At 42.9% G+C, this 21,065-nt stretch overlaps 6 protein-coding genes across 9 annotated transcripts in view; 3 read left to right on the top strand and 3 right to left on the bottom strand.

Annotated features, from left to right (window-relative positions):
* Nucleotides 1-9,546, top strand: part of LOC131888143 (rab11 family-interacting protein 4B-like) — a 14,214-nt gene extending 4,668 nt beyond the window's left edge. Inside the window, exons 1-14 of one of the 4 annotated variants that reach the window (XM_059236952.1) lie at nucleotides 429-541; nucleotides 1,730-1,809; nucleotides 1,995-2,216; nucleotides 2,422-2,678; nucleotides 2,845-2,964; nucleotides 3,078-3,131; nucleotides 3,544-3,576; nucleotides 3,644-3,764; nucleotides 6,085-6,188; nucleotides 6,273-6,413; nucleotides 6,488-6,731; nucleotides 7,908-8,195; nucleotides 8,445-8,477; nucleotides 8,982-9,546. In XM_059236952.1, the coding sequence (XP_059092935.1) occupies nucleotides 466-541; nucleotides 1,730-1,809; nucleotides 1,995-2,216; nucleotides 2,422-2,678; nucleotides 2,845-2,964; nucleotides 3,078-3,131; nucleotides 3,544-3,576; nucleotides 3,644-3,764; nucleotides 6,085-6,188; nucleotides 6,273-6,413; nucleotides 6,488-6,731; nucleotides 7,908-8,195; nucleotides 8,445-8,477; nucleotides 8,982-9,098 (1,890 nt within the window). In that variant the 5' untranslated portion in view covers nucleotides 429-465 and the 3' untranslated portion in view covers nucleotides 9,099-9,546. Of the gene's footprint in view, nucleotides 1-428; nucleotides 542-1,729; nucleotides 1,810-1,994; nucleotides 2,217-2,421; nucleotides 2,679-2,844; nucleotides 2,965-3,077; nucleotides 3,132-3,543; nucleotides 3,577-3,643; nucleotides 3,765-6,084; nucleotides 6,189-6,272; nucleotides 6,414-6,487; nucleotides 6,732-7,907; nucleotides 8,196-8,444; nucleotides 8,478-8,981 lie in introns of those variants that run through there. The other 3 variants (XM_059236930.1, XM_059236945.1, XM_059236937.1) reach the window with 3 other exon arrangements.
* A 962-nt stretch (nucleotides 9,547-10,508) lies between these two features.
* On the top strand, nucleotides 10,509-12,288 carry LOC131888200 (4-hydroxyphenylpyruvate dioxygenase-like). Its single transcript, XM_059236999.1, has 6 exons — nucleotides 10,509-10,666; nucleotides 10,767-10,966; nucleotides 11,061-11,444; nucleotides 11,521-11,733; nucleotides 11,801-11,993; nucleotides 12,062-12,288. Exons 1-6 carry the CDS (start codon nucleotides 10,538-10,540, stop codon nucleotides 12,203-12,205), a joined length of 1,263 nt encoding a protein of 420 aa, XP_059092982.1. The 5' UTR covers nucleotides 10,509-10,537; the 3' UTR covers nucleotides 12,206-12,288.
* LOC131888172 (uncharacterized) lies at nucleotides 11,153-16,771 on the bottom strand. The gene is made up of 6 exons (XM_059236964.1): nucleotides 16,227-16,771; nucleotides 15,940-16,145; nucleotides 15,657-15,856; nucleotides 15,506-15,588; nucleotides 12,998-13,426; nucleotides 11,153-12,934 (listed from the first exon to the last, which is right to left on the bottom strand). The coding sequence occupies exons 1-6, from the start codon at nucleotides 16,305-16,307 to the stop codon at nucleotides 12,362-12,364; spliced, it is 1,572 nt and encodes a 523-aa protein (XP_059092947.1). The 5' UTR covers nucleotides 16,308-16,771; the 3' UTR covers nucleotides 11,153-12,361.
* LOC131888211 (syntaxin-1A homolog) lies at nucleotides 14,039-15,139 on the bottom strand. The gene has a single exon (XM_059237010.1). The coding sequence runs from the start codon at nucleotides 14,895-14,897 to the stop codon at nucleotides 14,079-14,081; it is 819 nt and encodes a 272-aa protein (XP_059092993.1). The 5' UTR covers nucleotides 14,898-15,139; the 3' UTR covers nucleotides 14,039-14,078.
* A 919-nt stretch (nucleotides 16,772-17,690) lies between the features above and the next one.
* LOC131885516 (dorsal-ventral patterning protein tolloid-like) overlaps nucleotides 17,691-21,065 on the bottom strand; it is a 5,755-nt gene continuing 2,380 nt past the window's right edge. Inside the window, exons 2-4 of the mRNA XM_059233583.1 lie at nucleotides 20,115-20,513; nucleotides 18,585-18,836; nucleotides 17,691-18,468 (exon numbers count right to left, since the gene is read on the bottom strand). Of these exons, the coding sequence (XP_059089566.1) occupies nucleotides 17,912-18,468; nucleotides 18,585-18,836; nucleotides 20,115-20,513 (1,208 nt within the window). The 3' untranslated portion in view covers nucleotides 17,691-17,911. The remainder of the gene's footprint in view (nucleotides 18,469-18,584; nucleotides 18,837-20,114; nucleotides 20,514-21,065) is intronic.
* LOC131885524 (E3 ubiquitin-protein ligase SIAH1B-like) lies at nucleotides 18,937-20,114 on the top strand. The gene has a single exon (XM_059233591.1). It carries the CDS (start codon nucleotides 19,066-19,068, stop codon nucleotides 20,098-20,100), a length of 1,035 nt encoding a protein of 344 aa, XP_059089574.1. The 5' UTR covers nucleotides 18,937-19,065; the 3' UTR covers nucleotides 20,101-20,114.

Below are 21,065 nucleotides of genomic sequence, written 5' to 3'. Positions count from 1 at the left end.
CAGCAGGACAGAGACTCGAACGAAAAGCCACCACGATACCAAAAGACATTAAAAAGAGTTTCTGCCCCTTCTCAGCTGGAGAGAGCTGATGATGACACACTACACACCTTCAGTTACTTACTACTATACTGTACTTGCTAGCTAGTGGCCGTATCATAGGAGCTCTTAGTAGTGCGGCTGAACGAAGTCAAATCACAAATGTTCATACACGAGGAAGCCAGAGGGAAGGAAAGCCGACAATATTTCAAGGTAGAACAACAGCCAAAGGGCCTCCTCCTTCAACTCCTCCTTGCCCTCCCTTCACTACCTTAGTTTCTCTTCGCGTACTCTCTTTTAATGCCGTGAAATTGTTTACTGACTTCAAAGGACATCAAACCTATGATACCAACATGGTTTAGCACCACATTAGTGTCCAAGGCGATTTATCGAGAATCCACTCCTCCTTAGTGATCGTGAGATTCGACCATGGATGCCGAGTGCAAAAAGTTCCCTCAGGATCAATCCGACGACAGTTGTTTTCAAAGAAATCTCTCTGTGATTGGTATGTGAATTAAGTGCTGCAAATTTCCAAATCTCTGATTTGCTGACTTACGCACCTTGAAGACATAAATGAGAACCAACAAAACCGAACATCCTGAACCAATCAAGCACTCAAGAAAAGCACTACCCTCTCTTGTCGCAATAATAATCCTGTAATTCATTATTAATGGAACATTTACGAGAAGGAAGGACCTAGTTCGTACTTGAATTGACCTTTTATGGGTGCCTTGATCGCTTGAATGGCCAGGAATTGCATGCCAGGAATTGCATTTTTAAATCTGTAGGTAGGAGGTACACGTGGTTACCTCACTGGCTCTTACGTGCTCTTGAATTTGAATTTCAATCGTTCCAATGATTGGTTGAGGAAGGCTGTGATAGTTTGATAGGGCGGCTTCAAGAATCACAAAAGCTCGGATTCCTTTTTTTAAGAATCATTTCCTAAGTCTCCTTTGGTCGTGGGAACTTTTGACTCTGGTTGTTCGCATTTGTTCGCATACGACAGGAAACATTATTTTCAATCGTAAACGCATCATCCCTTTAGATTGGATCAAGTAAATATCGAAACCCCTAACATTGACCTTGGGGACAAGTCTTGAGTCTTCAATATCCGCAGCAGCTTTTGAAAGAGCAATGAATGCAATTCGGTTCCAATGGAACTTCCAGCCTTAAGTTTCCGAATTTCGAATTTAAGACTACCTTGTTCGTTTCGTGGTGGCCCATCTTCAAAACTGATCACCCCAATGAACTACGCAAAATTATGTTCATTAGTTAATATGTGTCGTGTTCGTCTATGTTGTACTGTATACAGTATGTATTAATGGTGTGCGTAGAACCTAGCACTACTGCATTGTCCTTGATTTCAACATGTGAACACTATTTGAAATCATCCTGGTGGCTCAACAACGAGTCTTGCTTCAATTGTCTCCCTGGTTCAACTAAAGGTGGTATTCATTGTATTCGCAATCGTCACCATCAGCCCCTTCCTTCTTGCTCGACTGTTCCTCATTCTCCTTTTTAAAAAAGAGCTTTGCTAACCGCCGTCAAACCAAATATACAGCGTCAATGCAAGCAAAGGTGAAGCCAGTTTATACCTCAGAAAGTCACACCCACGGGTCCCCGCTCAGTTTTACAATTCTGACTTTTACGCATTTTCTCCCATTCTCGCTCATGTTATTCATTCATTTTTTAGGCGAAGAGGACCATTTTTCGAGCTTAGAGACCAGCAATCGTCTTCCAAGCAACAAACACCATTTGACAAACCAAGATTTGGTAAATATTTTCACATGAAACAAGATATGACAACGCTAGAGCTCGGAAATAAAGTTTCGATTTGGTGGGCGTTTACTTTTTCGTAGTTGAATGAGACAATTTGAACAGTCCCAAAGAGCCATTCTAATTAGACGTAATACATTGAGAGCGAGGCCAGAGTTCAAATAAGCGATTTTTTTTTTCAGTTACTCATCCCAGATCTCGTCGGTGACATATCCAATTTGGAAGGGAATTCAAATTATCAGCCCTCAACTATCAAACCGAGCTCACTGCAAAATATTCCCTTACTTACACAAGGATCGTCGTTAGGGAGATCAACTGAACCCTTAAAAGAGGCCAGTCCAGAAGCACAGCTCAGAGATTTTTTCGGGTCACCCATTACCAATTCGTCCATAACCAACTCCATGGTAAGTGAAACGCATCCGAACGTCCCACAACTTTTGTACGAGTAAAAAATCTAAGAAGATGTCAAGTCCGCAAGACATTAGAGATTTGGTCATTTCACCTAGTGAGCTGAAAAACACAGGTGACAGAGTTGACAGTCTGATGAGGACGATAAAGCAATCAAGGTCAACAACACCAAAGACCACATGTGACTCTGAATCATTTCAGACCGACATGTCAGAGGCCTTGGAGCATTCCTCATCGTCCCAATCCACGGTCATGAACAGTCCAGAGCGAATGGCCACTTTCAGTCCTCAAAGCGAGCATGGCAGTCAGTCGCCCGTGATGAGTCTCACGGATTCTGCCCTGGGCGGTTCCACCAGTCCAGATGTCCAAATCAAATCCAATTGCAGCTCTCTATCGGATCGGGACGAGGAGAACTTCGAAAGCTACGGCGAGAACGACAATGTCGAGTTCGATGACAGGTACGTCATGCCGATACAAACCAAGTTGAAATCCTTCCTTCACTTGGGGCAATCATTTGTGACCTTTGTCTCGACTGTCTTGCACGTCGTGTCTTCAGTGATCCTTCTTTGTCCCCATAACTCAGTGGTGAAGTGATTTGTGCATTTGTCTCTTTGTCCTATTTAGTGAGCTCGTGGATTTTGACGAGATTGACTCAAGTCGAGTGGAGAAAAGTTCGCCCGTTTTCAAACGCAATATCGGTAGGCGACACTCATGGATGCGAACCAGCCTCAGAAGGACACCCAGGTAAGATAGATGGCAACTCGAGGCATGATAGGGTCGAGACCATGGACCTGACTAAGAATTCCCATGCTCTCATTGAGAAGAATTATATGCACCTATTGTTTCCTCTTTTACAGCGCCAGTACCACAGAACATTTGGTGCCTCCAAAACGATGGGGATCTTTTCGGCAGTAAGTTCACCTTTTTATTTTTCCATCATAACGCAGAAAAGAAACAATTTTAAGGGGAAAAAAATCAACGTTCGAAAAGTTACCATGTAATCAATAGTTCGTAGTCATTTACGAGTACGTCCTTTTATACATCTGCATTAGTTATTCTTAGCGCATATTTTGGACACGTCCAGTAATTGGCGCCAAAATACATCTCTCTGGGCTTAACTGTTGTTATACCTGGGTTAGAAAGCTTGCCATTCTCTCCTTGATATAAAGTAAAAACCCATTCATTCTCAAGTGAGCAAGTAAATTGAATGGACAGTAGAGTTCATATAATAAATTCCACTTTGGTTATTTTCACAAGAACCGTGTGAGAGTGTGGTAAATCGATTTTCCTTTACACTTTCACTCTTGTTTGATTCCATTTCAGTCCCAAAAGGGTTGGATCCAACGCCCTAGCCAGGTAAGCGGACATAACCATACATGATATGAACTCAAAGGTGTATTCCACAAATATATTCCTATTCTAGCGCTCTCTACCATAACGGCTCAACTAGCTTCAATTCGTCCGGACGAAGCTCTAACTGTGATGAAGGCGATATTCAATCTGACATCTCACTGGAGGACGATGTGAACGATCTAAATCAAAAGGTAAGTCCCTCTCGCAAAGCAAAATAACTGCACCTGGCATCCTTTGAGAAGCTTGAACTCTCAATCAAACAAGGGACAAATCGATGGGAAGCCGTGGAGCAGAGACTCTCCGAGCATTCATTTAAACAAGCTGTCTATTACTCATGATTGGAGAAGATGGATCGTTTCACATATGAAATCAGGAAGTTCCCTCACTGCCAGTGGCTTACGGTGGATCTCTGGACTTTGTTCGATGCAAAACGTCATATGCACTTCTGCATGCTTCTTTGTTTACGTGTGAGAGTATCGAAAGGAAGATGATTTTATTGGCGATAATCTCGTCCAAGGCGAATGTATGAAAAATGTAAGGGGTGAATTTTGGGGGGGAGGGCGGGGGAGGGGGGTATGAATGAAAAACAGGCTGTTGCTACGAACAATCTTGAATTGGGCTGGAGCAACTTGCCGCCTCTGTCCCCTCGATATACGGTACACGAGGATCAGCCTATCCCGTGCGTCATAACATCATAACATCGACACGAGTGCCAAAGTTCCGTGAGTGTTTGTACCTTTTAAGACGAAACGAGAGTGCTCATGCCCAAAGCCCCAACCTCCTCACTTTCTACGAAATGGCTAGAAAACGTGCCAAATGGGGGCGAGCAAAAACGATCGGATATACTTCACGAGACTCTACACTTGACGAGAATCACATGGAGGAGTTGAACTGAGCCAAATACTACCGATTATACAGACATGCATGCACGGAAGCATCGCAAGTAAACTGTTGAGGCATATTCACACCACGTTCCCCTCCCGCCCTTCAGTGTTCTTCTGTTGTTGTTCGTCCCCAATTTGGGGGATTTTTTCTGGGCCGGACAGAATCCCGAGTAATCGAGCCGAGTTCTCCTCAGAAATTCCACCGCGAGACTCTTTTTTTCCTCCCCACATTCACTTCATCTCCGTATTTATGTCGGCCATTCGAGGACAAGGGTCGCAGTAGTGGACGGAAAACGTCAGTCTGGAGAAAACTAAGCGACGAAGTGAATGAATATTTTGAAGGATCTTTAGTATCATCTAGAGAACAACACACAACCGATAAGTGTACTGACTCCATGATCTTGAACGGTAAACGCCTCCGTACAACCAATCAAAAACCCACGTTCCGAACATGCATAATTCAACTCATCAACTCGATCCAGCTACATACTGACACCATCAAATGAAGGAAGTGAAAAACCTTTTGTGGAGCAAAGTCAAAAATCAGAATTTTCTCTTGGATCATTAGTTTCCTTCAGCTTTCTTGCTGCTTTAGTGAACTTGTGATTGTGATTCTTTGTCATTCAACCTGATCTCTCTCTCGTCTCAAAAAGAAGTCTGTTTACTTGTCATGGAAATGAAGACGAATTGATGGGCCGTCTCATCTTGGCCTTGAGATCAAGCTCAAGAAATCGTTCTGCTCTTGAATGCTAAAAAACGAGCTCAAGCGAATCTTAACAGACCTACAGAAAATACAGAGCTAATAAATAGTATTTTCAAGTATTTCTGTGATAAGGAAGCGAACTAAGCTTTTCCCTGGAAGAGCTTCCGCGCTGCGGGTTATCAAATGCGCTTCAAGAAGTCATATAGACCTTTTGAGGATTCAACCAGAATGGCAAGTGTAACTTCTGGCGTCGAGGCACAGACTGACCTTCGTCCAGACGAGTTTGAGGCCGCTGAAAACGAAGGAGAAGAGGACGAAGAAGGCCTCCAATACGATCTCTGGGAGGGACAGTTCAGCCTCACATCCGGACCTACCGAAGACGATCTGAGCTCATTCTGTCCCACAAAAGCGATCAAGAACGCCAGAAATCAACGAAAACTGTAAGAATGGAGAGCTGAGATATACCCATTTCTTGGACTTCCACGGTCAAGTTCCTTTTACTGTACGTACATACATTGAAGTTTGAACCAATATCTATGTATATCTGCGGGCGGCTCTCCATTCTTACTACTCTCAAGACTGGATCGATGGAGCTCTCAAGATATCGACAATCTAATCACCGAATTTGACACCCTCAAAGGATTTGATTACGACACCAATGAGAAGCGATTGTTGCTTCAACGGCAAATGTCCAGTGTTGATTTGCCCGGCTCCGTGCCAAAGAATCGCATGAAAAATGGCGACTACACTAAACTTTGCTGGAATAATAACAACACACTTCACGAGGATTTAAGTGAAGAAGTGAGTGCGTCAGCCCACGAATGACTCGCTGCTTGTCGACCTTTTTTTTATACAATTCCCAGAGATCCCGCTCGGTACTCTCGTGTTTCCCTTTGATAAAGACGAACACACTTGTTCTTTCAGGTCCAAATGCTTCAAGAGCAAGTAGGACACCTAGCGGAAAGCCAGGCCACGACGGATGACAAATACTCTAAAGTTAAACAAGACAATACCTCACTAATAGCCAGGTAAGGTGGTTAGACACTCTCCGGGACCAGAACATCAAAACACGTTTAAATGATAATGGGATCTACTCTTCCTCTTTCGGTTAGAATTCACATGCTGGAGGAAAACATCCGCGAGTTGGAGCTTCGCTCCGACGAGCGACTCGACGAGGAACAAAAGCGGAACAAAGAGCTTCTGGCTCGATTGGAGAGGGAAAAGCACCTCGAGATTGAAAACCACACCCTCAGGTAAGACAAGAAAGCGAAGGCTAGCTATGTAATGGAGATAAATTGGTCAAAACTAACATCTCCTTTCCATTCAGACTACAAACACTAGAGAAGGAAAATGGTAAACTCCATCAAGAGACCGCCAACCTGAGGTCAACATTGGAAAAGATCAAATTGGAGAAGCGCACCACCGAGGACTACCTCCTGGACGCTCAGAATAGCCTGACTCAGCTTCAAGATGAACATAATGGTGTCCTCGAAGCCCGGAAGAGGGATCAAGACGCTTTCGAAGTAGAACGGGGCCAGAGCAAGCACTTGATAAACGAACTGACCAAAGAGGTAATAGGATTTCAAAATTAGGAGAGCCCCCCATTTCCTTGTTTATAAACAATAATTCCTTACCTTCATAAGGCCCTGTTCACCATTCATTGTTTATTATTCAGATTATGAGCAGGGCCAATTTCATAGTGGGAAATTCTCCCTCGTTCTTGTAAACTGAATTAAGACTAATGAAAAGAAAGGCGAGCTATCGAAGGACAAATTATTTTCTCTTGGTTACAATGGGCATCAAAACGCCGAGATTTATGCAATGTATTGCCATTTAGTTTGAGTTAAGCCACGTCACCTTGGGCATGGACTTCTAGAGATATAGACTTACAACACAAGAGAAAATTTCGTTTCCAAATATAAATGATCTTGGTCAAATTTGAATCCTAAATGTGGACTAGGAAACTTGCGAGAGGTAGTCAAAGCCCAAGATTCTGAAATGAGCCTTTTTTTAAGCATCTTTAGTCAAAGAAATGTAGTAATGGCTACCCTCACATAAAATCTTCGGCCGCATCTTGATTAGCTTCATCAGATCTTAATGATATAGCTTGGGAAAATACTGCTTTCCAATCAAATATTATAAAGATGAAATGATTTGCGTTCAGTTGCAATCGTCTACATTTCTTATGTTTGACTATATTAAAAAAAAAGCTGGCCTTACCATATCTCTTGAAGTTCGTGACTTGGGCTAATGATTATTTAGGTCTAGCATTCAGAACAGGTTTGATTTTTTTTTTAAACTCTTTATTGTGAGATCTTTCTCATTGGATCACAGGTTTGTTTTTACAATGTTGCAATATGTATATATTTATTTCGTCCCGTTCTGGGTTCTGGGGCCGCCATTCGAGGCGATGATTCACTAGAAAGGGAGGGGGGGGGGCGGGGAGACCTGGGATAGAACCCATGAAGCCGAGCTTAGCTCGGTCGCGCGTTAACCAACTGCACTAGAACCATCTCCCTTCTTTCACGTATTCATGCAAATTTATTTATGTCGAAACAAGTTACCATTCACAATGTTAGGAAAGAAGATAAAAGGAATTCTCTGAAATTGAACAACTTTTCACTCTGTATTTATTGCATACCAATGTGGAATTCAAGTATCCTGTGACAGCCTGCAAACTTATTTAATGCAGACTTAAACGGCTGCAAACTATTTCAGAGACCTTTTTCTTGTTTTCTATTACTCAGGTTGAAATTCTTAGCACCAGAACCAGTCATCATGTGGGCGTGGTGAACGGAAAAGGCGGTCAGATCATCGAGGATGACCCCCTGGAGGTGATGCCCTCTCGGATCAAAGAATTGGAGAGCGAAATTCGCAACCTGAGGGAAGACAGACGCCACCTGGAGGAGAAAAACGAGGAACTAATGGGACAGATACTGAACAAAGGCTTAGAAGAAGGGAAATCCATTTTAATCTCAACGGATGCATCGAAGCCTTCCATTGATCACGAGATCCAAGAAATGTCAGATAATCAGGTAGGTTATGCCTCATTTCTTCGTCTTTCAAAGCTTTTCGTGGTTTGATTGTTTACTCGTGATATTGTTTGGGTGCCCCGTACTAAGTAGCGATGGAGTAGATATCATGGTTGCTGTCCTCGCCCAAAGTACGCGCATTGTGTTGGTGGTTTTTGCTTCGTCGGCCAGGCCTCCCCATGTTCATGTTGACGGAGTTGTGGTTCAGGTTGGGTAGTTTTGTACAGTGGTGTCTTCCTTGTCTCATTCTAGGATCTTTCGTCTACAAAACTCGAACTAGCTCAGGTAAAAATCAAAAAATCACCGAGTGGATGAAGGGGTTGTCGAGGAGGGTCTAGCTGTCTGGGTGGTTAACTCGATCTGCTTGATTTCATCTAACATGGCCGAGGAGATACGTGATCTGGCGTCAACTTGAATTTTCCATTTGTTTTGAAGAGTTCCAATTAACTTTTCTTCCATAAATCGAACAAATTAGCGGGTTATAAGGAGGAAAGCACGGAATGGATTGGTTTCCCTCTTCAACACGTTCATTTTGTTCGATTTTCATTTTGTCTTTCTTTCTTGTCTCTTGATTAACGTACCTATCATAATAACACCCTCCACGTATAATAGACCTTGTTTGTCCATTGACTTCTAATTTTTCTTCTTTTCCTGAGGTCTTAATATTTGCCTCATCCGTTACTACTAAATCGCGTGTGCGTGGAACGTGGAGCTGATTGCTAATAAACCTGGGAACTTTAGTCAGTGACATCGTGACCACGTTTGAGATGAGTCTTTTTTGTGTTCCAGATTCGAACTGCTCTCAAAGAGCAAAAGGACGTGAATTTCCAATTGCGAAATTACATCGACGGTATCCTCATGAACATCATCGAGAAGTATCCCGAGTTGCTGGAAGTGCGAAAATAACCTGGATTAATTCCAAGTCCCTTGACGATCACAACAGATTTTTGCCATATGAAGCCAACATGAGGGCGAGCTGACTGACTCGATGCTAACAACCATCCCACCAACTTAATAACAATAATGAAGACGTACTACAACTATGAATGTCATTCACCTGTGATAATCACCCCAATTGAATTCTCCCCTCCCCCCTCTTTACCTTCTTGTCTGTCATTTTTCGAGCACTCCCATTTCCCATTCCCTGGATTGGATTAAACCCAACCTACCAATGTTCATTTTCCAGAATCCTTATTTACACTGTAGCTCCCGTTTGATGCAGTATGGTGATGTAACGCCATAGATGTCGAGGGGAAGGGGAAATCATCTAAATATTGTGAAATCGTCGACAGACAAGAAAAGTTACTATTGAACGATTAATTAATAAACCATTCATTCTGACAGATGAACTCAGCATGTGTGTCGTTTCTTTACTCCCATGTCAACAAATACACGTCAACATTGTTAGATCCTGAAGGTATTTATTGAGATTCAAATCTCAAAGACCCAGAAACAAAAGAAAATAACATGGAATAGGTGTAACATGCAGGGGATGGATGGGTCCTCTGAAGGCGTGTCCGACGGAATGTGAGCATTTTGTGTCAGAACATTCGAGAAGTCAAGCCCCTTGGAACAAAGTGGTTAAACAAACAGGTTCCCTTAGCTGGCCCTGTTTCCGAGAACTTGAATTCAGTGATCTAAGTACAAAGAAGCAGCATGGTGGTTCAACTTCGGCGATTCAACCAATGCGAAAAAAGTGTTACCCCTCGGTTTTGGCGACAGAAAAGGGACTTAATGTTCGCATTGTTATTGCCTGAACATGCCCCGAATCTGTTGTGATGAGAAATTGGAATTGAATGTCAAACCACCAACCTTGGAAACTACTGAACTCGGGGGCCTTGTAAGGAGAAATAGGTGGCAGGAAATTAGGATTTGCTCCCAATGCTTGGTTAAGAGTGAAAAGAAGAGAAAAGTTCATTTGTCTCGCTTGGTGTGGACGCCATTGATGAGCGTGATTGTTTTTTAGCTGGAAACCAGTTGCTCTTTTGATACGAAGAATGGCAAGACGAGTTTTCCCCGAGATCTTTGGATAGCTGGATGATGAGGATGATGATGATGATGATGGTTGGCTGTTGTCTGGCTAGATGATAGGATGGTGCCACTCCAATAGGTTAAAGATACAGGCATTGGAGATTGTCAAGTAAGATCCGACGGGGGAAACCGGATCACTGCACTGTGAAAATGACATTCTTTTAAGTGGGCTGATATTGAATTGGCCTAAGGCATGTTGATTGATTGATATCAATAACAAGCTCTAAGATGAGAACTTTGAGGCCAAACGAACAATCGGTGAAAGGGGGATTTATTTTGATCAGTGTCCAACGTGGAGTCGAGCCCCCATTCGAATGACGGGCAGGATTCAAGCAATAATTACGGCGACATTTCCAGCGAGAGTTCCAGTTCATCTTTGCTACTCGAGACGTGCACAAGCAACCATGGATAACCGACCAATTGGAACCAACTACACGGACAAGGTAACATCGGGGCAACGCTCAACTCCATTGGTTAATCTCAGAAACATGTATTTTTCTGACACTTGTTTTCTCCCTCACATGTTCATCTATGTATGCGTAGGGTCCCAAACCTGAAAAGGGGCGTTTCTTGAAATTTGATCACATCGAATGGTGGGTAGGCAATGCCAAAATGGTGGCTTCCCATTACTGTGCCCGCTTGGGCTTCGAGCCCATGGCCTACAAGGGATTGGAGACAGGAGAGCGACAAGTGGCCTCCCACGCGGTGAAGCAAGGGGAAACTATCTTTGTATTCAAGTCGGCGTAAGTACGCGTACACGGTCAGCACTGTGAGCGACGGGGTGGCTTGGGTAAATGAGAGTGATAGATAACATCCATATTCTGAACCTAAATGTAGATATGAGCCCAATGGTGAGATCACCAAGATCATGGGAGACCATCTCACCCTTCATGGCGATGGTGTCAAGGATGTGTCATTTGCCGTGGAAGATCTGGAGGCCATCGTTGAAAGGGCCAAAAAGAAGGGGGTCAAGATCGTGAAGGACATTTGGGAGGAAGAAGACAAAGATGGCAAGGTCAGGTTCGCCCGAGTTCAGACTTATGGCGATACCACTCACACCTTCGTGGATCGTTCCAACTATAAAGGAATCTTCTTACCTGGATTTGGAGCTCCCAAAATCAAGGATTGTCTGAGTCCCACCCTCCCAGAGGTGGGGGTACTCTTCATCGATCATATTGTGGGCAACCAGCCGGACTTGTCAATGGAGGACGCGGCCAAATGGTAATTGAAACAAACATTGCCGGCACTCCCCATAGAAATCAAATGGGATTAAATCGTTTCCGTGGACCAATTTCAGGTACGAACAGAATTTGATGTTCCATCGTTTCTGGTCCGTGGATGACAAGCAAATCACCACCGAATACTCGTCTCTAAGATCAATTGTTGTGGCCAATTGGGAGGAGAACATCAAGATGCCTCTTAACGAGCCTGCTGATGGGAAAAAGAAGTCTCAGATCCAAGAGTACATTGACTATTATGGATCGGCTGGAGTTCAGCATATCGCTCTTAGGTAAAGTATAGCTTATTTGACAGAAAAGAGCCACGAGTTTCAATTCTAAATTTGATCACTTATTCAGATCCAATGACATCATCAAATCAATTGAGAATTTGAGAGCTCGTGGAACCGAATTCCTGGATATTCCCAATTCCTATTATGAACAACTCAGAACAAGACTTCAGCATTCCAAGGTCAAAGTCAAGGAGGACATTTCGACTCTCCAAAAGCTCAAGATCCTCATTGATTACGACGATGACGGTTACCTCTTACAAGTAAGGAAGCGCATGCTGTCATTTAATCGAATTACATCCACTAATCGTCATCCGGGCATTATTCATAGATATTTACCAAACCTCTCCAAGATCGTCCCACCGTTTTCATTGAAATCATTCAGAGAAACAACCACCAAGGATTTGGAGCCGGCAACTTCAAGGCCCTCTTCGAATGCATCGAGTTGGAACAGCAAGAACGTGGCAATCTTTAGACATTCGTATTCCTATTCGCTTTGGCACTCAGTTAGATTTAAGGTCTTCGTATAAATATATTTCGACTGTTATGCACTGTTAAGTATTTTGGATCATTTGTAGACTCGCCAAACGGTAAAAAGCCTGATCCGTTTATCACAGCCTTCATTTCACGGTTAACATCTTGGCTTGGGTTGGGTGTGGAACAAAAAGTTGAGGTCCACGTTGTGTCTTCTCAATTCGGCTTGCAATCGCTCGAGGGTTGTTTTCTTGGTATGGTCACGGGTGAAGATCTCTAATCGTTCCAACAATGGAGAAGCGTAAATGAAACGTTTCAGCGAAGAGAGAAAGTCAATTTGACATCGCTCAAAAGAAATGAAACACGATCGCAACTTTTGTCTGGGATTTTCTGCCAAAACCTCAAAATTAGACGAGGAAAAGATCCCCTGACGAATGTGAAGTCTTAAAGTTTCCAATGATTCGGAACTTTTGAGCAAGAAGTGAGCTAAATGAGGAGGAAAGGAACCTTCATAGGACATTTCTTTGAGATTTAGGAATGGTTCTCGCTCAAGGTCAGGTAGTTCGCCTTCAAACATGTCGTTAGATATGGGAGAGCATCCAATTAAAGATAGATGTTCCAAATTGGGACAATGCCTCGAAAGAGGATTAAGCGATTGAGGGTGAAGAAATTGGCATTGGGTTAAGATTATCGTTTTTAAAAGATGTCCATAGAGAGGGAAGTTTTCCATCTGAAAGAGAGTAGCTTGTGGAATTTATCATGGATTTAGGTGTTCTTTTACCAGACCTTTTACCTGGACGAAATAGAGCATATTAAAGGATTCAAAAGATAACTTGATGATGGGTGAAAGGCCACATTGTGTTAGCGCCTTGAAGCCTTCGTCAAGTTCTTCAAAGTGCTCGCCAAAGTTGGGGTAATCCACTGATATCTCCCTCAAATACGGAAACCCCTCGGCCACTAAGGTCAGTCCTTCAACACCGTTCAAAGCAATCGATTCTAGCTTGGAATGCGTGAAAGTGGCATCGTTGTCGGGCGAAAGAATCAAGTCTTGGATTTTATGATCACATTCCAAGCTAGTGAGGGCTTCCAAACTCTCCATGATTTGAAGGAGGCTCTTAAGTTTCAAGTTGCATCGATTCAAACTGAGGTTGTGGAGGCTCTTCATTTGGGCGATAGCTGCATATGCATATTCACTAAGAGGGTCACCAGACAAATCTAGATGCTGAAAAAGACAAATATTCTTTGAAAAAAAAATGTGAAACGTTTCGATCCAGCTAATTTTTTTGCCTACTGATCTTAATCTTGGGTATCTTGGGTTCTTTGACTGTTTTTGTTACATATCGGAGGGTTGGTCTACCAATGAGATATCAATAACCAATGGATCATAATTAAACATAGGTTGCTGCATCTTTTAGTCCCTAATGAGGGAGGAGAAGTGGCCTAGTTGTAAACGCAGTGTACTAACATGAGAAAAGCCCCCAGTTCGATTCTCCTCCCCGACCTTTCTCACCGACACTATAAGACCTTACCCACAAACGTATGATCATTCTCATAAAGGCTGGATATTATGTAGGCACCTATCAGAACAAACCGAAAGATGTGATGGCTGGCTTCACTGGCTGAACGAGGCTTACTCATCCGACCCATTCAACGAAATGGGTTTCTTTTACGCGTTTTTTTTTTGGCATCTCAAAAAGCATCCACTTTCTGAACGAAAGTGAACAACCGTTTCTAATACACCGGTACTGATGAGATATGTATTATTGTTGGAACATTTTGACTTCGGTCAAAGACCATAATACTTCTAATCGAGTACAATGATTCAAGTAGAGGAGATGTTGTGAGGCAATTTATCTCGGAGTAACATGTTCTGATTACAAAAATATTGCTAGGAGAACCGCTGTTATGAGTATGACTAGGGTGAGAACGACACAAGTGATCAGATAAATTTTCTTTCGCCGAGCCAGGGATTGATATTTGCGAGCGATTTTGGTCTGCTCGGCCGCATGTTCCACATCCACCTCAGCATTTTGAACGTGCGACTCGATTCGATCGATAACTTCGCCTTGGCTTTCTACCAACATGTTCATGTCCAAAAACATGTCGCGCATCTCCTCGATGGAATCCTCCAACTTGGTAAAGTGGGAAAACCGAGCCTCCAGATCGTTCAATTGTTGCTTGGCCATTTGTGCTTGCATGAGCTCAGTGCCCGTTTCGGTATCTCTATCCTCATCAACGGCCCCAATGTCCTTCATCCTTTGAATCTGACCAATGACCTTGTCTTGATGATCCGCCTGGATACCGTTGTAATTCCGCATGGACTCGACAAAGTTTTGAACTGTGGTGGTCAAGACCGTTTTTTGAATCCGGCCAGCTGTGGAGGACTCATCCTTGGCACTAATTTGGGCCACTTGGTTCAGTTTGGTCTTGATCATGGAGGCCTTTTTCTTGATGGCCTGCTTCACATCAGACAGATCAGCCTGGAGCTTAGCCCGATTTAAGGGATCAGAAATGATCTTGTTTTGGATTTTCTTTGATCCCTCAATGTTTGAGCCCAATATTTCGAGGTCATGTCGGATCTCTTCGATGAGAGCGAAGAACTCGCCCTGATTCTGATCATTCCGTCGACTCAGATCCTCCTCAGAGCCGTTGTCCCGTATTATGTTGAGCTCCTGAAGCCTGTCCTTTACCATGGTGTCGATTTTGAAGCTCCTCTAACTCACTCGAAAGTCATTGAAAGATACACAATCTTTCTCCTCTGACTCAACAGCCCAAAAATTGGAATGAGTGAGTCACTTATTTTCATCACCAACGATAGATGCACATCAAGGATTTGCTGTCTGTTGTTTGATGCGGGCCTGCGGCTCGAGATAAAGCCATCCGTTTTGCGATAGTAAGTGTATGTGCATCCAGTATGTGATAGCATGTACGTTCCCTCCCATCGTTTCTTTCCCTCGCTCAGAGTCCTCACTACTTTGGTTCCGTGCTGGGCATGATGCCAGCCAATTACAACAAACTACAAACTGGCAAGACAGAGGATCCCAGCTCTCCAGCTCAAAGTGCGTGGAGAGCCCTCGCTCACAAGGTTTACTCTACATGTACAAGTGCTCGTAATATTGATCCTTACCTTTACGTCAAGTATCACAACTCAACAACTCATCATATCCGTTGTCAAATGTCAATGATCAGTGCCACCTTTCGGCTTTTACCAATATTACATAAGGGGGAGGAAACTAATTTCGAAATCCCAAAGGGCAATTGCTGATCGATTCATGGTGAACAGACCAAAATATCAACTTACTTTGAGCGTGGGCGAATTCATGCTCAGTTGAATGAGAAGCTCATCGAGTGCATCCCGGTTTAAATCTTCCACTCCTTCCAGTTCTAAGATAACCATAAAAGAAAACTCAAGACCAGACTTTCTTTTTATCAAGGAGGGCATAATGAATTACCTTGGAGTACAAGCTTTTCTAGTCCGGAAAAATATCCTATCAGGTTGAGGATTGGTACGACATCGAAATCCACCAATTCCATTACCTTCTTGGTGATGGTAAATTCTCTGACCTTCGAGCATTGTCCAAGACCTCCGAGAAAGGATTCCAGAGCCAGAGAACTGTCTTGGAAGAGTTTGGGGTTCTTCAAGGATAAGCATCTGAACAAAGCACATGGTTAATCATTTAGTTAAGAAATCGATACTCATCCATCGTTTTGGTGAAAGAAAATGGCAGCTCTCACCTAGTTTCGCTGTTAAGAAACAAGCTTAGCAATGTGTAATACGAATCGTCGAGGTAACCTTTTTCTGCTAGAATAATGAGCTCAAGGGTCTCAAAAAGCTCGGTTTGAATGGTCCATGGCAAGTGTTCTAAGAGTTCCTTGGTCCAAGCCTTCAACTTGTCGAATTTTAAGCGAACCTTTTCCTTTCGCAGCTGCAAAGACACTGTCTAAAACGAGGTTCGAATGAAAATTGAGAACTTGCAGTCATCGATGTCCAACAAGTACTGTAAAGCATTTCTTAGTCTTACCTTGAAAGTTCCATGCAAGAACGCAGCGTAATAAGATAAACAAGATCGCCTCAAATCCAGCACTTGTTTCAATTTTGGCATATTCAAGCGATTTTTCTCACACCTTTGATGTACATATATCGTGGTAGAAATGTTATCAGTTGAACACAGACGCTGTACGTAAACACACCAAAGTTGAAACTCATTGAGAAGGGATCGGGGAATGACGATGAATCCGAGTCAATGTGGAATGATCTGAGCGAGCTCAAAAAATGGACGTCGCTCCCAAAGAAGGATGACAAGCGAACGACCCCCCTTATTTCTTTGCCTTCTTGGAGTGCTATTTCCAGGGGAGTGGGTAGGACGACGAGGAGGAGGAGGAGGAGTATTGGGAGGAGGGAGATCTTGCGTAGGTGTCAGGAAAATCGGTGGCCTCAGCGATGGTGCCCCATCCAACGGCCTAAAACCGTTCACACTCTATCCAGATAGCAAAAACAACAAGAAATAAGTCAACATGTTGGAGAAACGACCGTTGTTTTATTTTTCAAGCCGATATTTTCATGATTTATCGGAGCTTCATGTGGAAGAAGTCTGAAAGGAGCTTGCACTATTGCTAAGTTGTTTTGAAAAATGTCCTAGGATTGTCAGTCCTGTCGTTTGGCTTGAAGAAGATCTCTAATGAATTACACGAGACAAGATTCTCGCACTCTCTGGATTGGGTATAGGAAACACAAATCATGCAGAGAGATTCCTTGGCCCAACCAAAGTACAACACTGGTTTGGGTTGGGTTAGCCCTCTCCCCCCAAATGCTCACTTACATTATGGTAGTTGTTAGATCCTACACAGTGGGGGCTTTGAGGTCAATGGCTTCTTGCTTTGCTTTAGAACCTTCAGAAAAAGTGCGGATTTTTCTAATTTCCTTTTTTTTGACTAGTTTTAATTTCTGACTACTGACATGGCTCACATGGCTCCTTTTTAGTGTTGAGATAACCAAAAATATTTATCAAGTAACTTTTGCACAACATTTTTCGATTGTTGTTATTGTTACAAACATACTTATTTCCAATTAACTCGTTCTTTAGTAGAAATAATCGATTGAAAGTGAAAATTGCGGACCAAGATAGTCAACCTTTTTATTTTATACTATCTAAGTTATGTCTATAGTATATGTCCCAGTGATGAAGTGCTAAAAGAAATAAGTTCCAAATTTCTGGTTTCACGAAGCATGGTTTCCTCTTTTGGTTTAGGTGCCTTTTGATCCATCACCAATTACCAAGGCTTGAACCGTTACAGAAAAAAAATTAAGCGTGACCGTTACCCGTTACTTTTTCAGAAAAAGAGGGCCTAAAACTGTAAAAAAATATTTTATGCATTTTTTAACGTTTGGTAAATATGACGTGAAACAAATGACTTCGGTGATTATTTATTTGATCCCATCAGTGGCAAGCAAGCATTGCATTTTAAGAAAACTCGGTTAGGAAACCTTTACACATTTTTTTCCCTCGTTTACAAAAGAAAAAAGTAACGGTAAGGGTAGGACTTAAAATCCGTTCCGTTACCGTTACTGTTACTTTTTCAGAAAAGTAACGCGTTACCATTAACGTTACTAAAAAAGTTATACAAGCCCTGCCAATTACTTATTGTCGTTCCAAAATTGTTTTGTTCAATGCAGTTTATTCTATTTCAGAAGTCACACAAAATCGACTCAAAAACGAAAGCGTGTGTGTTTGAGGAGCTCAAGAAGTTGGGGATTCTGGGCAAGAATATTAGGATCGGCCATGATCAAACTGAACAAATTAAAAGGCCCAATTGGTGGTGGGGTCGTAGTGGGCTGAATCGTATTTAAGCCCAAAACTCTCTTCTCAATGTTGGTCAAAATTGGAGGAGATTGTTTGGGATCAACTAATTGAGCTTGGGCATAAAATCCACTTCGACGATGGAAGAACAAAGTCGTCAAACGCACTTGGAGATGGTTGCTTTGCGATATGAGGGTCTTAGGGTGCTCCACGTAACCCGTGATGTTGTATATCGTGCGATTGTTCTCGACCACCGACAAGAAATCCTGTTGATCTTTCGTCTCCACCGGTGATAAGAAGTCCAATCGGATGCGTTTGTCCGCAGGCACAGTTATGTTCCAAATGCATTCCAAGTAAGGGAAATAGAGGCCCACCCCTCCAAAATCTGGGCTCTCTAGGTACATGGTCCCATGCCCATCATTACCAACCAAGTTCACCAGACTGTGCATGTAACTGCAAGTCGATCCTAGGAAAGCATTGCCAACAAAATTGTTTATGTGGGACTACTAGACCAGCTATGTACACTTGACATTATGAATACATTCATATAGGGAGAGGGAGGAGAATCATTGTGTTGTTTACCTCGCCTCACTTTTTGGAACTGAGCCTTGAAGCCTCTCCGAGATCCTCGTTGGTCAGTTTTGAAATGAACGGTTAGATCGTTGACTCTCGAATACAACGGCGTTCCAATCTTGAAATGAGGGTCCATTTGAAAGTATTCCTTCTCATGATCCGAGCCATCATACACAGTCAGTTGATCTCCACTTGGTCCCCGACTTGGATCCGCCCTTTGTAAGTCAATATCCAGGAACTCCAAGCGAATTCTGTAATCGTCTGTCAAAACAGAACGCCACATCAAAGAATATACCTAGGAATATCGGATGACAAAGCGTTTCTCCCTCTCTCTTTCTTTCCCTCTTGGTCGCACTCAAGAGGTCAACGGTTTTATTTCTGTTGGTGGTTTAAATGTCTCAACGGTTTTCTTTGTCGAGTCCTTTTAAGAGATAAATCAGCCGTTGAATATTGTGGCCCGACCAACACTCGCCCAGCTCTCGAAAAGACCATGCTATTTCCCGGAATCGCGTCACACCCACGCAAAACTAGAGCAACAACGTACGTAGGTGATGAGAATCTTCCAAAGAATGGGAGTCAGAATTTTCGAGCCGGCCCAACGCGTAAGATCAAACGGAGCAAGAAATCAACGGATATGCTCATGGATGGCTTCATTGAAAAAGAGGTGAATGGCGAGGAAAACTGCGCAGTCCCATTGACGACCCAAACCAGCATGGATCTACACAGGTTAACCAAGTTAGTGGAGTGCCCAGTGTGCTTGGGCGTTCCCAAGTCCGGATTGATGTACGTGTGCCAGAATGGGCACAACGTGTGTTCCGGATGTTGGAAGCGGATCATTCTTTGTCCTATCGCCCGTTGTGCTTACGACAACCCCCAACCCCGGCAAAACCTCACAGTTCAGGCCTTGATTGAAGTAGTGGACTTCGACTTCGCTTGTGAATTTGCAAGCAATGGCTGCGAAGTCACAGAGAAACGTGTCCTGATTGAGGAACATGAGGAAGAATGTCCTTATCGGCTGGTGCCGTGTCCAGATGGAACCTGTACTTATTTGATTAAGGAGAAGGAATTGGAACATCATTTGAAGGAGAAACACCAGAACGTGCGTTGGATCACCACTGAGGGAAAATACAACTTTCTGTTCACACTCACTACCAACCACAACTTGTCCAAAGAAAGTTGGGAAGCTTTAGCCTTACAGTGCCTTGATCAAACTTTCTTCTTCCAAATGCAACGACATGGGGATCTCTTCTACATGTGGAACATTGTTCATGGGAACCGAGAGCTGGCAAAGAAATACAATTGTTCTGTCCAAATCACTTCAAACCACAATGAATTGAAAACTTTGGAGGATGTGTTTCCGGTGGACATTCCACGAGAAGAAATTTGGGATGATCCCAATTGCTTTCAAATCAATGCTCGCCTTATGAGAAACCTGGCTATCGAGAGTGATGGGCATAAAACAATCGATATGAAAATAGTTTATGCTGAAAATATGAGCAATCCGGATGGTAAAAACGCTAATTGAATAAATGATCTCACCTCCTATTGCCTTAATGTGCCATAACTGTTCATCATTATGGTCGTAATCATCTGGGTAGTTTGGAGAGGTTATCAATTGAGGTTTCATTGTAGCAATCAAGTCTTCTCTCTGAGATTGCCTTATGGAAGGTTGAGTTGATAGAGAAATGTCTTGTTCCGTGAAACGACGATTTTTCTGTGGCTGAAAGATTTTCGAGGGCGGCAAAGTCAATATTGCAGTTATAGTGCTCTTTGTCGTTGTCGTCGTTGTCGTCGTTGTGGTTTTGATGGTTGTGGTGGTTGTGGTGGTTGTGGTTGTTGTAGGGTTTTTTGTGGTTGTGGTTGTTGTTGTTGTTGTGGTGGTGGTGGTGGTGGTTGTAGTCGTCGTTGGAGTAGTCCTTTTACGGAACCAATACCCACCTAGTTCAATGAATTGTAAACTATTATTTCTTACAACTTCGTCCTCAAACCTTTTATGGAGCTGTTGGCCTTGCGTTTCTTTCTTTGTCGGGTTTGGATGGCCACAGGGATCAAAACAAAGAGACTTGGTCCGGCTCGTTTGACCTTAGCTTCGAGATCCAAGTTCGGGTGATCTCAGAGAAGGCACGGACAAGGTCGACCAACATATACGAGTACATTTTGCGACTTTCTTTATAACCGCTAATGAGAATGTAATAAATAGCACTAAATGAGAAATGAGAGATAAAACCCTTATTTCTCTTTATATTAATGTTGTATAAACAAATCCTTTTTTATTGGTAAGTGGGTTGAAGTAGAGGGCTTGCCCTCTAGGTTGAAGGGTTTAGCTTCAACCATCGCAAAGACAATCATCATGTCAATACGTGTATCCGATAGACATGCGCACGTATTAGATTGGTTCTCTCATTTGGATGTGGATTTGCCCTTTAGACCAAAATTTGCTACAAGCCAAATCATTTTTTGACCTTTTTTACGATATGCATACTCATTATT

The sequence above is a fragment of the Tigriopus californicus genome, chromosome 1, assembly GCF_007210705.1.
Source record: "Tigriopus californicus strain San Diego chromosome 1, Tcal_SD_v2.1, whole genome shotgun sequence".
Classification (NCBI taxonomy): Eukaryota; Metazoa; Arthropoda; class Copepoda; order Harpacticoida; family Harpacticidae; genus Tigriopus; species Tigriopus californicus.
The sequence above is the reverse complement of the archived record's forward strand: the minus strand, read 5'-3'. Positions and strand labels throughout refer to the sequence as shown.

Bases quoted from the DNA above. Each gene is read 5' to 3' on its own strand.
- LOC131885524 (XM_059233591.1), top strand. From the start codon at position 19,066: ATGCTATTTCCCGGAATCGCGTCACACCCACGCAAAACTAGAGCAACA.
- LOC131888200 (XM_059236999.1), top strand. From the start codon at position 10,538: ATGACGGGCAGGATTCAAGCAATAATTACGGCGACATTTCCAGCGAGA. The intron at 10,667-10,766 runs GTAACATCGGGG...ATGTATGCGTAG, and splicing joins GAACCAACTACACGGACAAG to GGTCCCAAACCTGAAAAGGG. The intron at 11,734-11,800 runs GTAAAGTATAGC...TCACTTATTCAG, and splicing joins GTTCAGCATATCGCTCTTAG to ATCCAATGACATCATCAAAT.
- LOC131888172 (XM_059236964.1), bottom strand. From the start codon at position 16,307: ATGCCAAAATTGAAACAAGTGCTGGATTTGAGGCGATCTTGTTTATCT. The intron at 13,427-15,505 runs GTAAGTTGATAT...TGTCTTTTTCAG, and splicing joins TGAATTCGCCCACGCTCAAA to CATCTAGATTTGTCTGGTGA. The intron at 12,935-12,997 runs GTAAAAGGTCTG...ACTCTCTTTCAG, and splicing joins ATATGCTCTATTTCGTCCAG to ATGGAAAACTTCCCTCTCTA.
- LOC131888211 (XM_059237010.1), bottom strand. From the start codon at position 14,897: ATGGTAAAGGACAGGCTTCAGGAGCTCAACATAATACGGGACAACGGC.